Source organism: Chiloscyllium plagiosum, chromosome 32 (genome assembly GCF_004010195.1).
Source record: "Chiloscyllium plagiosum isolate BGI_BamShark_2017 chromosome 32, ASM401019v2, whole genome shotgun sequence".
Lineage (NCBI taxonomy): Eukaryota > Metazoa > Chordata > Chondrichthyes > Orectolobiformes > Hemiscylliidae > Chiloscyllium > Chiloscyllium plagiosum.
In genome coordinates, this window is record NC_057741.1 from 5,742,016 (window position 1) to 5,757,033 (window position 15,018).

The 15,018-nt window shown below is 39.1% G+C and overlaps 1 protein-coding gene across 6 annotated transcripts in view; it reads left to right on the plus strand.

Annotated features, from left to right (window-relative positions):
- Positions 1–15,018, plus strand: part of spata5 (spermatogenesis associated 5) — a 436,625-nt gene that overhangs the window by 185,617 nt on the left and 235,990 nt on the right. The window contains exon 14 of one of the 6 annotated variants that reach the window (XM_043674062.1): positions 3,334–3,387. The exons of the other annotated variants lie outside the window; for them this stretch is intronic. Coding sequence (XP_043529997.1) covers positions 3,334–3,372 — 39 coding nt within the window. The 3' untranslated portion in view covers positions 3,373–3,387. Of the gene's footprint in view, positions 1–3,333; positions 3,388–15,018 lie in introns of those variants that run through there. 6 annotated transcript variants of the gene reach the window in all.

The following is a 15,018-nucleotide window of genomic DNA, read 5'->3' on the forward strand; positions in this document are numbered from 1 at the left end:
GAAAATGTCCTCCAAATTAGAACCAGCAGGTGCCAGGGCAGGTTAGTGAGGGACAGGCTACTCAAAGATAGAAGTACCTATACTCCAATGTTTTTAAATTGAAAATAAAAAATGAATGTTCCAGCTGGGTCACCAGTTCAGCCACAGAGAAGCTTGTGTAGATAGCTTATCTGCTCCTGCTACCTGTGGGAATGTAGGTGTCAACTGGAAAATCCTGCTTCATCTCTGACAATTGACCATAAGTGGCCATTACTGGCATCAGTTTGGCCACCACTATTGAGATCTAATAATGGAACCCTTCAATATTGTAAATAGGAAAGGAAAGAAGGCTTAGAGCCAGACACAGAGGTGAACAAGCTCAGCCTCAGTGTAGTGATGTCATGGTAATATGCCATCTGTTTGTCTACACTAGAGCTGATCTCCAGATTTGCTTTAGACTTGTTTTTGCATTCTAAGTACTGTACTAATAATAAATGGCATAGCAAGAGTGGCAAATGTAAGAGTGTCAGTTTTACACTCGAAAATGTCCACACAAGTTGAATCCAAGCCACATTCAGTTTGGGTTGAAACTTGTCATATGAGCAAAGCTCCAGACAGCAGGAAGTCAAGAGATTGATGTCTGAATCAGCAATGAATTACAGTGATACACAAGAGCAGTATTGTTCTTCACACAGTCTTCTCCAATTATCCCACACATGGTGCAGCAATGTAGAGAGTTGTGTGGCTGTTCCACTAACCTTGATGAACATGGTAAACTTATGTGATAATTTGTAATTAAATTTGTTGAATTTTTAATAACTTTTGAATTCACATTTAGTACTTTTACAATCCAGCATATGTTCCTAGATGTTAATGTTGCTAGTCTCTTCCTTGCAGCAAGGTTCTGAGCCAGAAGAGGGGAAGAAGCCATGCAGTGTAGAAACTTGCTATGCCTTGTCAGGTCTTTTATCGTCCAAAAGTTTGTTTATAGAGTATTTTGAATTTCTAATTTTGCTGCTTTGGAAGCAGCAATAACGCGAGTGTCACTGATCCTGGTACAGATGACGCATGAGACCTGATTCAGCTTTCCCCTTGGCTTTCCACAATGAGAACACAGGATTGTGTGTGTGCATGTGTATGTGTGAATATGCTGACAGCTGCCTTCTCTGAAGACAAGGATGTTTTGCATTAACAGAGGGATGGCATACAAAGAACAAACTTCCCTTTCCTCTGCATGTGAACTATTAATCTCTGTGATAGAGAGCCTTCTTTCCTTTAAATAAATTTTCCCACGATATTCAATAAAGCCCCATGACTCTCAAATAACTTGTTTAGAAAGATTTTGTTTGTGTATAAACAATATAATCAGTCTGGTTTGTCAAGAATCAGTTTCAAGCTCAGACTTCCAGTGGTAGAGCCCAACCCCTGAAAGTACTTCCCAGGACAGAGATAAGTAAAAGATGTGCAGCTTTATCAGAAAGCTGAGTAGTAGAGGTGAAGGATGAAAGGACTTTGAAATAAATTATTTGAACTTAATACCTGGAAACATATGCAGTAGTTTTCAATGAAGAGCTAAAAGTTTGCAATTAGCTGTTAAAATTAACCCTTCTGGCTGTGTATTTGCTTTACTGAAGACACAAATATATTTCCCAGCTCTGCATATTTTGTGACCTTCTTTATTGTTTCTAGATTTAAGAGCTGATTGGTTCCTACTCTGTTATCTCTTCCTGGTTTGCACCTTCTGTAAAATATACTTTTGTAAATCATCTGCAATCCTCTGCAACATAACTTTTGGAATTTAGTGATAGGTGTGTTACAGAAAAGACATGGTAGGCCCTTAATAGGTAACAAAGGTGTATTTTGTGGGCAGGGTATAATTTAATTTAATCAGGCTGGAGGGTGGTAGATGAGTATCTCTAACATATTGTCTCCAACCCAGGTAAATTCAGGATGGGAAGACTTACTCAAGAGCCTCATTCTATCGCTGCTAATAGTCATCCAGCAGCATGAGAGAAATCTGAAAAACAAACCCTGTTAAAATTGCTTGTGACATTCCAGTATTGAAGGAAGGGATCATTTGTTTGAAGGCGGGTGGGGTTCTCTGCTGAGAGCTACACCCCAGCCCTTATGGTCAACCCCTTCCCTGCAACCCTCCCTCCGACCATTACCCTCCTGTGGCCTGGCCCCTCGGCAATCTTGGGCCTCAGGTAAGTGGACTGCCAGCAGCATCTACCATCTTCCTGGTGGTACTGTTGAGCAAGACACAGCTGCTGACTTCTAATTCACTGTCAGTTCTTGATCTGTTGTGATTTCAGCCTTTGGGATCTTGATTCCAGGGAAGACCCAGTTGCTCAGTTCAGGATCTGATTGCAATTAATTTGGCAACGGTTCTCTAAGTAGGCAGCACAACCTCTTGCTGGTTCTCCAGCTAGTGAGTATGACTACTGAAGCCTAAGTGAAATTTTACCCTTGATGTGAACATTTTTGCTTTCATTTTGTGTCTTCATTGACAGTATGTGTAATATCAGAGTAAAGGATAAATAATATATATATTCTTTGTACAGTGTCAGTGAAGGAGCTCAAAATATCAGTCAGAAGCGATATTAAGGAACTACTTCACATTGAGGAATATTTCTTCTTTAAAACAAAATCATTTCCTTTCCTGTAGGTGCTGTCTCATGTTGAGATCCAACTCGATGTGCTGTGAAAGCACATTCAAATGGGTTTTCTTTCTATGTAAGAGATGATGCAATGACTTGTCAATAACCTATTAATTATGTACAGTTTTAAAGGTTCAAATGACCTTCTCTTTATCAGATGTCTGCAAATGTAAATTTTCCATTAAGAGTTACGGGCAAGTGTGCCTAATTGGTAAGAGTGGGTGAATTTTATTTCCCCTCCCCAGTTGTCTCTTTCAAGGGCACTGAAGCCAATTGTAGTGCTTAAAAATAAGATGCATCGATGAAATTTGTTAGTTAACATGGTCTAGTCTGTAGGGTATATTAAAAAAAAATGTGTTGCAGCCATGGGGGAATTAAAAGTCTTATTAAAAGAATATCAGGTGTAGCAGAAGAGTGTTATTTTCTGATTGGGCAGTCAGGAGCATTTCACTATTTACAAATTGTTTTTTAAAAATGTATTGATACCTTACCTCTTCATTTACCAGTTTTTCCGGGCCTGCTATAACTTCTATTTTCAAACCCTGTCCACTCCTTGGTTTGGACACAATAAAAAACAGAAATGCTCTGTGAATTGCATAGTTTATATATATCCTTAATTGTTTACCTGATTACTCTGAACTTCTTTAAAACACTTCTCCCACAACTTCCTTTCCAACTTGACTGTTTTACCAAGCATAAACATACATTGAAGCCGAATCAGAATGGATACTGAAATGTAGAAAGTGAGGACTGCAGATGCTGGAGATCAGAGTCGAGAGTACGGTGGTGGAAAAGCACAGCAGGTCAGGCAGCATCCGAGGAGCAGGAGAATCGCCGTTTCAGGCATAAGCCCTTCATCAGATGACAGAGCAGAAGCCTGGGTGTGAAGCAGGGTTGTGTGTGTTTCTTGTTTGCAATCAAATATTGTCTCTGAAATGCAATGGCATCAGTTCAGGTACCACTCCAGAGGCTGTAGCAGTTAATGCAGGTTGACATTTCACTACAAATATTAAGGGAGTGTTGCTTTGTTAATGATGCTGCTTTTGAGTGATATGTTAAATTGAACTTTTTTGCGACAATTTAAAAGGCAGTAGAATGCTTTGGCCAGTGATTCTCCATTGACTAACATCACTGAAACAAATTATCTGATTATTTATCTCACTTACTTATGGCAAATTGACTGGTGTATTTAGAGTCATAGAGATGTACAGCACAGAAACAGACCCTTCAGTCCAACTTGTCTATTCCGACCAGATATCCCAACCCAATCTAGTTCCACCTGCCAGCATTCACCCCATATCCCTCCAAACCCTTCCTATTCATATACCCGTCCAGATGCCTTTTAAGTGTTGCAATTGTACTAGCCTCCACCACTTCCTCTGGCAGCTCATTCCATACAGTCTGCGTGAAAAAGTTGCCCCTTTATCTTTCTCCTTTCACCCTAAACCTATGCCCTCTAGTTCTGAACTCCCCCACCCCAAGGAAAAGACTTGGTCCATTTACCCTAGCCATGCTCTTCATGATTTTATAAACCTCTATAAGGGCACCCCTCAGCCTCCAACTCTCCAGGGAAAACAGCTCTAGCCTATTCAACCTCTCCCTATAGCTTAAATCCTCCAACCTCGGCAACATCCTTGTAAATCTTTCCTGAACCCTTTCAAGTTTCACAACATCTTTCCGATAGGAAGGAGACCAGAATTGCATGCAGTATTCCAACAGTGGCCTAACCAATGACCTGTATAGCCGCAACATGACCTCCCAACCCCTGTACTCAGTACTCTGACCAGTAAAGGAAAGCATACCAAACGCCTTCTTTACTATCCTGTCTACCTGCAACTCCACTTTCGAGGAGCTATGAACCTGCACTCCAAGGTCTTTTTGTTCTGCAATGCTCTCCAGGACCTTACCATTTAGTGTATATGTTGTGCTAAGATTTGCTTTCCCAAAATGGAACACCTCGCATTTATCTAAATTAAACTCCATCTACCACTTCTCAACCCATTGGCCCATCTGATCAAGATCCCGTTGTAATCTAAGATAACCTTCTTCGCTGTCCACTACACCTCCAATTTTGGTGTCATCTGCAAACTTAGTAATAACTCCACTTATGCTCACATCCAAATAATTTATATAAATGATGAAAAGTGGTGGACCCAGCACTGATCCTTGTGTCACTCCTCTGGTCACAGGGCTCCAGTCTGAAAAACAACCCTCCACCACCACTACCTTTGTGCCAGTTCTGTATCCAAATGACTAGTTCTTCCTGTATTCCATGTGATCTAACCTTGCTAATCAGTCTCTCCTGGGGAACCTTGTTGAATGCCTTACTAAAGTCCATATAGATCACATCCACCGCTCTGCCCTCATCAATACTCTTTGTTACTACTTCAAAAAACTCAATCAAACAGTGAGACATGATTTCCCACACACAAAGCCATGTTGACTATCCCTAATCAGTCCTTGCCTTTCCAAATACATGGTGTTTGCATTAAAATAGTAACTGCACTTCAAAAGCACCTCCTACTTGTAAAGTTTTTTCGGATATCCTGGAAAATAGTATGAATACAAATTATTTTCTTGTTTGAACTTCGCTGAATTACAGATAGGGTATCCTAACACTAACTGCATACATACAGATGGTTAGAATATATGTTGTACTGATTGTTCTGGGCTTATCGTAATAATGATTTGTGATTAAAAATCACTTCAAAGCGATCTAGCTCCTCCTCCATCAATCTTTATATTCTTTTTTCATGTCAAAGCTCATTGTAAATAGAATAATAAAACTATTATGCACTAAAGAATTGTCATACTGCGTGCTGAGTCAAATTTTCTTAATAATTAAATGTACCTTTCCCTTAGTTTCTTGAAATTAAGCGGTCAGTGCTTGTTTAAAATCTGAAAACTCCTAAATTGTACACAAGCTTATATATTCATTAACGTGAAGTTCACTATTGTTAATAGAAAAAAAGTGCTCAGTTTAACTGAAAACTCCATCTTCAGTTTGTCAGAAAGCTTTAATGGAATATATTGACTGTAAACATTCTGTGTCTTGGATGGCAAAACAAGAATGCTGATTAGGCAGAGAGACCAGATTTAGGCGCATTAGCCACCTGAACTCTGATATTGACATACCTTGCTTTGTTCAGATTAAAGATCCGAGGCTAGGATCTTCCAATTTTTAGGTGAGCTTCCAGGAGAGAAATCCACCACCTATAAAAATAAGAACCCCACTGGCACTTCCAACAATCAGGCAGATGATTGATTACTTATGGGTTTTCCAGTGGAATCTGGACATCGGACTAGGAATTTGACCCTTAAAGAGACACTAATTGACTGCTTAAAAGCTTCAAATGGCTGTAGGGATCAATAGAGTTTCGAAGGATGAGAAAGAATCTGGTTGAAACTTACAGAATACTGAGAGACCTGAATCAAATGGACCTGGATAATATGTTTCTCCTAGTCAAAGAGACTTGGATCCAAGAGCACAGCTTCAGAATGAAGCGATAACCCTTTAGAACTGAGATGAGGAGGAACTTCTTCAACCAGAAAGTGATGAATTATGGAAATCATTGTCACAGAGGACTAAGTTCTTTCTGTGTTTTAAGGAAATTAAAGTTTATGGAAAGAGGGCAGGAGAATGGAGTTAAGAAGTATGATCAGCTATGATCGAATTGTGGACAGAGTCAGTGGGCTGAATGGCTTAATTCTGCCTGTATATCTTATGATCTATCTTCTCATTTCCAGACCTGCTATCTCGGCTTGAAAGACTGAAACCCTAATTTAAGATTGAATTAACTCATTTTCAAACTCAGTGTAACACTCTGCCATGTTACGGTCATTCCTAATTAGGGGCCTCATTTCTACAAGATTATCAATTAACTTTTTCTCATTGCATATTGCTAGATCCACCTTGTTCTCCAGGTGGTTCCTAGGTGCACTGATCTAGAAAGCCATCTTGTAAACATTCTATGAACTTATCCTTCAAATTTGTAACTGGAAATTTAGTTTGCTCAGTAGACATCAAGATTAAACTCCCTAATGATTACAGTATAATTTTTGTGACATGAGCATCTAATTTCTGATTTATGCTCTGATATATACTGGTAGGGGGCCTATAAACAACTGCACTTAATGTTTTCTTACCCTTCATGTTTCTTGGTCTGATCTAAGCTGATTTTGTCTTTATTTTTCTGGGTTAAGATACTTTCTTTCTATTGACTTTATCCCATACCTTGAATACTGTGTACAGGTAGTTCTCCTATAATGTGATAATTATGTTCCCGTGCGACACCGTGTTATAGAACATCGCACAACATAAAGAATGGGGCCTATAGGAAAAACAGAGTTGGGGCAAATCACCAAAAATATCAATAAAAATTGATACAAAAATAGTACAAGGTTAAAAATCACACAACACCAGGTTATGGTCCAACGGGTTTAATTGGAAGCACGCTAGCTTTCAGAGCGACGTTTGAAGGGGCGTCGCTCCGAAAGCTAGTGTGCTTCCAATTAAACCTGTTGGACTATAACCTGGTGTTGTGTGATTTTTAACTTTGTACACCCCAGTCCAACACCGGCATCTCCAAATCATGACAAAAATAGTAGTTATTCTAACACAAACAGTAGCACAATCTAAGTAAATCTTTAAATTATATATTTTAAAGAAATAATACAGTAAATTTAACACTTTAAATCACTGACTACAGCACCATACCTTTCATGAAGCTCTTCACCAGAAAGCACGTGAGCTGACTGACTACATAATGCCGATGCGGAAATTCAGTCCTCCTCAAGATTCTCTCCCCAATTTGAAATAACGTTCCTTCTAAAAGTAGACTACAATTCCCCGTTTCAAGCTAAGTTTCAAGGCCGGCAGAGCTGATTGCATTCCTGTTTTAGCTGAACACCCTGAATTTGTGTTTTGCACACAGAGGACCCTGAGACGCTGGGTTTTGCTGTTCAGCTCGTGCCTGGGATGGAATCGCAGAACAGCGAACAGGAGTTATATTTATTTTAGAAAGCCCACAATTCACAAATTGCGTTACGACCAAATCACGTTTAACAAGCATGCATTATAGGAGAACTATAGACAAGTTATTCCATTTCTTCATGAACAATAAATCTAAAATTATTAAAAGCTAAATCTTTGAGTGTTGAATAAAATGTCCTGAGCATTGACTGAAGGTATATGAATATGAGAGGCTGTCATGTCAACAATGGGTTGGGAATAATATAATAAACAGGGTGGTGACAGCAATGTCAGAGTTTAGCTGTCAATTCAAAATACACTTGTCTCTTATTTTTATAAGCAAAAAAGCTTGCTGTCTGTGGAACAAGAATACTATTTCAAGACTTACCTGGGTGGGTGGAAAGACTGTCCTTCCTGCACTTCTGATTGGCATAGTTTACCTGATTGCGTGAGTAAGTACTTCTAACAAAGGTACTGGTGAGTGTTGGGCAGTTACACATATAAGTGAGTTTACAGAAACTGAATAAACCCAGTAGTATGATAATATTACTTTTTGGGAGTTCACATTTTTTCCAGAAAGCATGAAGGCCAAAAAGAAGTTAATACAACTATTGCAAGATAGCAACTGTAGCAGCAGGAGTGGAGAGCACTGTGGTTTCAGCATTTGTGGATTTGGAAAAGTATATTTACTTAACATGCCTGAACAAAAAAAATTCAAAAATATGGTTTGGCAGTCAGCTAGTGCCCTAGAAATGAGCCAATTTTCAGAGCAATTAAAATTTATATAATAAATTGGTTATAATATACCTACCAAGGACATTATATTCACTAAGTATTTATGAACAGTTTTTGTTTATGCATATGATGTGTTGAAGTGGGCGAGTTAAAACATACCACTGTTCACTTGATCATATAAAGATGACTAGATGTCTCTTCTAGCTTTTCTCCCCCTCAAAATCAAAAAGTCACCAAACCTCAATTCTGGAGGGAATTATAACTTTAAAAATCAAAGCAGAAATGTTTGCTTCAAAACTACTGTTCTAAAGATGATATCTTTGTTCTCATGTTCTCTAAGAATTATGTATTCTGATCTTGTACGTTTAGGCATTTGACTGTCAGGGTGAGGCCTCAGTGGGGTGCACTCTGCTACTATCTATCTGTCTCTCGCCATTTTGTTGTATTTCCGTTTTCTCTTTTCTTTCCTTCTTCCACTGTACACCACTATCTGTACTCTCCTTACACCTTGTACATACTTTTGTCTCTTCTCATGTAGCTGTTTCTTTCGATAAATCTCAGTACTATTATAGAAAGTAACTGTGGCCACAATTTGACAGTTCTTCTTAAGATTTTCTTCCAAGTAGGACTTCAGTCACTGCCCTTCACCACATTCTTTTTTCAAGTACTAGAATCAAACCATCTGTCTTACACACAATTAGCTCATCAGTATAGACATGGCTGCATTAACTCAGCCACACTACTGTTAGGCACACTTAAAGCCACTCCTGCAGCTGCTACAGTACTTGTGTTACCATTTTTCTCCCTTTTATTTACAGCTGTCCTGGAGTCTCTGACTGAACTGCAGCTTGCATTTATATAGTGCTTTTAACTTAGTAAATTAAGAGGTCCCAAGACACCTTATAATGCTTTACATTTTAGAAAACATGATTTGACACCAAGCTAACGCATGAGCTATTAGGACAAATAATCACAAGTCTAGTCAAAAAAAAGGTTAAAACCTAGCACCTTAATCTGATGGGCTGATGAGTGGCAGATGGATTTTAATTTAGACAAATGTGAGATGCTGCATTTTGGAAAGGCATGTCAGGGCAGGACTTATATACTTAACGATGAGATCCTGGAGAATGTTGTTGAATAAAGTTTTGGAAGTGGAGTTGTGGTAGACAGGACAGTGAAGAAGGTGTTTAGTTTGCTTGCCTTTATTGGTCAGTGCATTGAGTATAGGAGTTGGGAGGTGATTTTTGGCTGCAGAGGATATTGGTTAGGCCACTTTTGGAACAGTGTTCAATTCTAGTCTCCCTACTTTTAGGAAGTATGTTGTGAAATTCAAAAGTGTTCAGAAAAGATTTACAAGGATATTGCCAGGTTGGAGAGTTTGAGCTATAGGAAGAGGCTGAATAGGCTCGGGTTGTTTTCCCTGGAGCTTCAGAGGCTGAAGGTTGACCTTAAAAAATGTTCGTAAAATCAAGAGAGGCATGGATAGGCTGAGTAGCCAAAGTCATTTCCCTAGGGTAGTCCAAAACTAGAGGGCATAAATTTAAGGTGAAAGGGGAAAGATTTAAAAGGGACCTAGGGGCAATTTTTTCAGAGTGTAGTGCATGTGTGGAATGATCTGCAAAGAAAGTGGTGGAGGCTGGTACAATTACATTTATAAAGCATCTGGATGGGTACATGAATAGAAAGGGCTTGGAGGGATTTGGGCCAAATGCTGGCAAATGGCTCTAGATTAATTTAGGACATCTGGTCAGCGTAGAGGAGTTGGACCAAACCATCTTTCCATAATGTACAGCTTTATGATTCTGGAACAAGAGCAAATATTTAGCAGATGCTAGAAATCTGACATAAAAACAGAAAATGCTGCAAATATGCTGGCATCATTTGTGGAGAGAAAATAGTTAATATTTTAGAAAGCTCTGATGCAGGGTCATCATCATCACTTTGAAGTATTACCACTGTTTCTCTCTTTTTTTCTCTGCATTTAAGAAATGACTTTAAAGAAAAAAAAACAAAATAGAGAGGCGGAGAGAGCTTCAGGGAGTGAATTCCAGTGCTCATGGGTGTAGCAGGTGAAGCCATAATTGCCAGTGGTGGTCTAATTTAAAGGTGCACAAGGGGCCAGAATTGAAAGAACAGTTATCTTGAAGGGTTGATGGAATGGGGCAGTTTACAGAATTCGGGAGTAAGTGAGGGCATAGAGTCATGTAAAAAAAAGAGGCTGAGAATCTTAAAATCGAGATCTAGGAGGCAATGTAAATTCAAGCTCCACCTCCGGACACAAGTAAATAATCTAGGCTGTTAATTCATTTCAGTATTGAAGAAATATTTTTGAAACTGCCAGCTTTTGGACAGGATATGTTAAAATGGTCCTTGCTGCCTTTTCGTAACCACTGGAGTCATTTTGATCTTTGTGATGCAGGAGGAGGATGCTTGAGTGCATAGTGGCTGTCAATGGAACAATCCAGTCAATCCCATCCTCCTGCTATATCACTGTAATGCTGCAGATTTATTGCCTTCAAGTGCTGAGCCAATTTACTTTTGTAATCATTGACAGCCTCACTCTCCACCACTCTGTAGGCATAGAGTTCCGGATGTATATGATACATCCCATTTAAAAAAAGAATGCAAACTTTTTCTGGTCAGCATTCTTCCCTCTGCTAAATCTGTAGGTTTTGCTAATTACTCATTTCATTTGATGACTGTGCACACCAATGCTCCACAATGTATTGTTGCATTTGCCTATGCAGCAACAGTACCCACGCTTCCAAACTTAATTGATTGTAAAATACTTGGAAGCCATCTAGATGATATGATATTGATTCAAATGTGCTTATTCATACTCAACTATAAAATGCTTCAGTTGTGATGCTTGTACCATTAGATAAGCTTTTTGTTCAAAGCACATTTGTAAGTGATTAGGGGCATTTCGGTTTTATCTATGAGGTTAGACACATGACTTTGAGCCATGTTTGAGTGGATGCTCTATTTTCGTTATTGTTGAAGCATTTAATTTTTATATTACTTTTAACCGGTTGTTATTTCAAGTTTTGAACCAGCTAAATTTTAATGTGGTGCAAATCCAATTTATTTATTGCTTTTCTTTTCCATCTTAAATTTTCCAATCAGTTTAAAGTATAAAGTGTGAGTTCTGCAATTGATGTCATTTTCAGATATAAAGCTGTTCTTAAATCGTTTTGCTAAACCACCTTATTGCCATTTGGTAAGGCATTTGAGGAAATAGTTTTACACGAGGACATGATAAAGGAAAGGAATGGTACTGTTTGAATTGCTTTTCTGAGATGAACTCAGTGGGTGGACAACCTCTTCCTATTTTGTAGTGATTCTGCAACTTTTCAAAAGAAAATCAAACCATCTGAAAGTAAAGACCAACTATGAAATACAAAATTGTTTTAATTCAAAGAAAGCAAGTGACCATAAAGAATAATAGAGCAAAATCCATTTACATAGTTTTATTTCTGTTTTGTTTTGAAAATGAGCAAAATAACGAAACGCGCACTTCTTTTGTGAACTAGTTTGATTCATTTTGGTATTCCTTTTGCTTCTAAACATGAAAACTGACCCCATGGATTTTATTTTCAGGACCAAGGTCTAAATCTACCTTTAGAAAACTCTATTTTCGAAACCTTTTTTTGGGTACCTGGGAGAGGTGTCTGATGCTAGTTGGATGACTGCCTGTCTACCAACAGGACTACCAATAAAATCTGTTACATTCCTCCTTCACTAGAGGAGCATTTCCAACCAGATGTTAGATTAGATTAGATTACTTTACAGTGTGGAAACAGGCCCTTCGGCCCAACAAGTCCACACCGACCCGCCAAAGTGCAAACCACCCATACCCCTCCATTTACCCCTTACCTAACACTACGGACAATTGAGCATAGCCAATTTACCTGACCTGCACATCTTTGGACTGTGGGAGGAAACCGGAGCACCCGGAGGAAACCCACGCAGACACGGGGAGAATGTGCAAACTCCACCCAGTCAGTTGTCTGAGGCGGGAATTGAACCCGGGTCTCTGGCGCTGTGAGGCAGCAGTGCTAACCACTGTGCCACCGTGCCGCCCTAATGCCTGTTGGACAGGCATTGCAAACCCAAAATGTACAGTGCTTGCTCAGGCTTTGGAATGCTTGAATTCAGTGTGACAGGTCATTTGTCACTCCAGAAAAAGGTCTTAACATCTTGCAGTCAGGATGTGCATATACTAACCAATATATCATTAGACGATAGAAATCCTCTCCAGCCCCCAGAAAATGTGAATTTGGTATGGCAGGTCATTTAAAACTGAATGGGGGCCAGCTAAGCTAATGAGTCTGGAATGAGACAATTGCATGAGTAAAGTAATTACCTTCCAAAAGCTGTGCTGTCTGTTTTGAGTACATATCTTCCCTGCCTGCACCTGTGGCATTTTGAAAGAACAACTTGGCAAATTCAATTTATTTTAATACACCAAACCTGAACATAATGCAACCCAAAGATTCTGGGACTGAAGAAGGAGATAAGAAATCCTGAAAGGTGGCAACTCTATTGAGTGTATTCAGAACAGTTCCACATAGATCTGCAGCTTATTTATATTTATTCGATAATTTTAGTCTTCTGTAACCCCAGCGAATTTAAATTCTATCGGGATTACCCACTTGTAAATCTGTTTTTTTTTACAAGCTATTTCCTAATTGAGACCTCAATTCAGCACTTTCCATACCCATTAAATTATGTGTATTAATATACTAAGGAGCTGCATGGAGCATTTGTGCACTTAATTATCATTGCTGTCTAGATTTAACTGTACTGTTCAAAGATGCCTTCAACAAGTTAGACCTTGCAACTGCTATCTTGACTCCTCTGAAGAACGATCACCTGAACTTATTGCGGTATTTGCAAGATGTAGAGTGAAGAAAAAATTGAATTACTCATTTGATAGGGTAAATATTCTTTATATAACACACTTGCACTACACAGTCAAATCTACTCAAATATCGTCCAGTACAGATCTAGAACTAAGGAGTGGGCAGATGGGATTGGAGGAACAAATAAGTGGGAATGTAGAAAGAAGCTTAACTTCAAGTGGTAAATTTCTTTAATTTTAGGTCAAAACAAATGAGCCATGTGAAACTTTATACAATACAGAATCAAGAGACCGCATCCAGCATTGTCTATCTGCATGGCTTGATGACATTTTTATGTATACTATATGATTGCTTCAGATCATTGATAATTATGACACTGGAGAGTGGGAAAGAACCTACCAGCAAGTTGTTCTATCTTTCCAAGCCAGGCAATCCACAGGGTATTATTTTCACCAGTAAATGTTGGCTCATGTCTTATTGTATTCTGAATATATAAACAGATTGTGAGCATAAGACATATCAACTTTGAAAAGGCTGGTTTCTGACAATAGACAATAGGTGCAGGAGTAGGCCATTCGGCCCTTCGAGCCAGCACCACCATTTATTATGATCATGGCTGATCATCCTCAATCAGTATCCTGTTCCTGCCTTATCCCCGTAACCCTTGATTCCACTATCTTTAAGGGCTCTATCCATCTCTTTCTTGAAAGTATCCAGAGACTTGGCCTCCACTGCCTTCTGGGGCAGAGCATTCCAAATATCCATCACTCTCTGGGTAAAGAAGTTTCTCCTCAACTCTGTTCTAAATGACCTACCTCTTATTTTTAAACTGTGTCCTCTGGTTCTGACAATATTTTCAGAACTGATTAGCAAAGCTTTTTGGCTTCTCTGTGTTGGAATGTTTTAATCTCTCCTCTCTGCTTATCCAGCTGACTCAAGAATGGATTGAATGGTGAATGCAAGCAGAAGCAATTCTCTGTTTTAACCATGAAACTCTTAAAGTTAATTTCTGTGAGATTTATTGTTTCTTAATGACAAAAAGCCGTCCACTACAGGTTTTGCAATGATTCAGTTGCTGAACGTATCTTGGCTTCCTGACAATAGTTGTTCCTGCTGGGTATGTACTAAACTCTCATGAGTTTACTGTGCTCTCTGCAGATGAAATATAAAATTTCAAAATGCAAAAGAAATAATAGGGGACAAGGTTGATTACATGATACCAACCTTCGCATAAACCAAATTATCCGCCGACATTTCCGCCACCTCCAAACAGACCCCACCACCAGGGATATATTTCCCTCCCATCTGGTTTCCAGCATCTGCAGTCATTGTTTTTACCTACATGATACCCTGACCTATTGGGACATACTAGAGATCAGATTATGGTTTATGACTGAAAAAGATACAATTTATCAAAGCTTTTCATCTTGCATTCACACAAATTCTTTGAGGAGGTGACCAAGCATGTGGATGAGGATAGAGCAGTGAATGCAGTGTACATGGATTTAGTAAGGCATTTGATAAGGTTCCCCATGGTAGGCTTATACGGAAAGTCAGGAGGCATGGGATAGAGGGAAATTTGGCCAATTGGATAGAGAACTGGCTAACCGGTCGAAGTCAGAGAGTGGTGGTAGATGGTAAATATTCAGCCTGGAGCCCAGTTACAAGTGGAGTTCCGCAGGGATCAGTTCTGGGTCCTCTGCTGTTCGTAATTTTTATTAATGACTTGGATGAGGGAGCCGAAGGGTGGGTCAGTAAATTTGCAGACAATACGAAGATTGGTGGAGTTGTGGATAGCGAGGAGGGC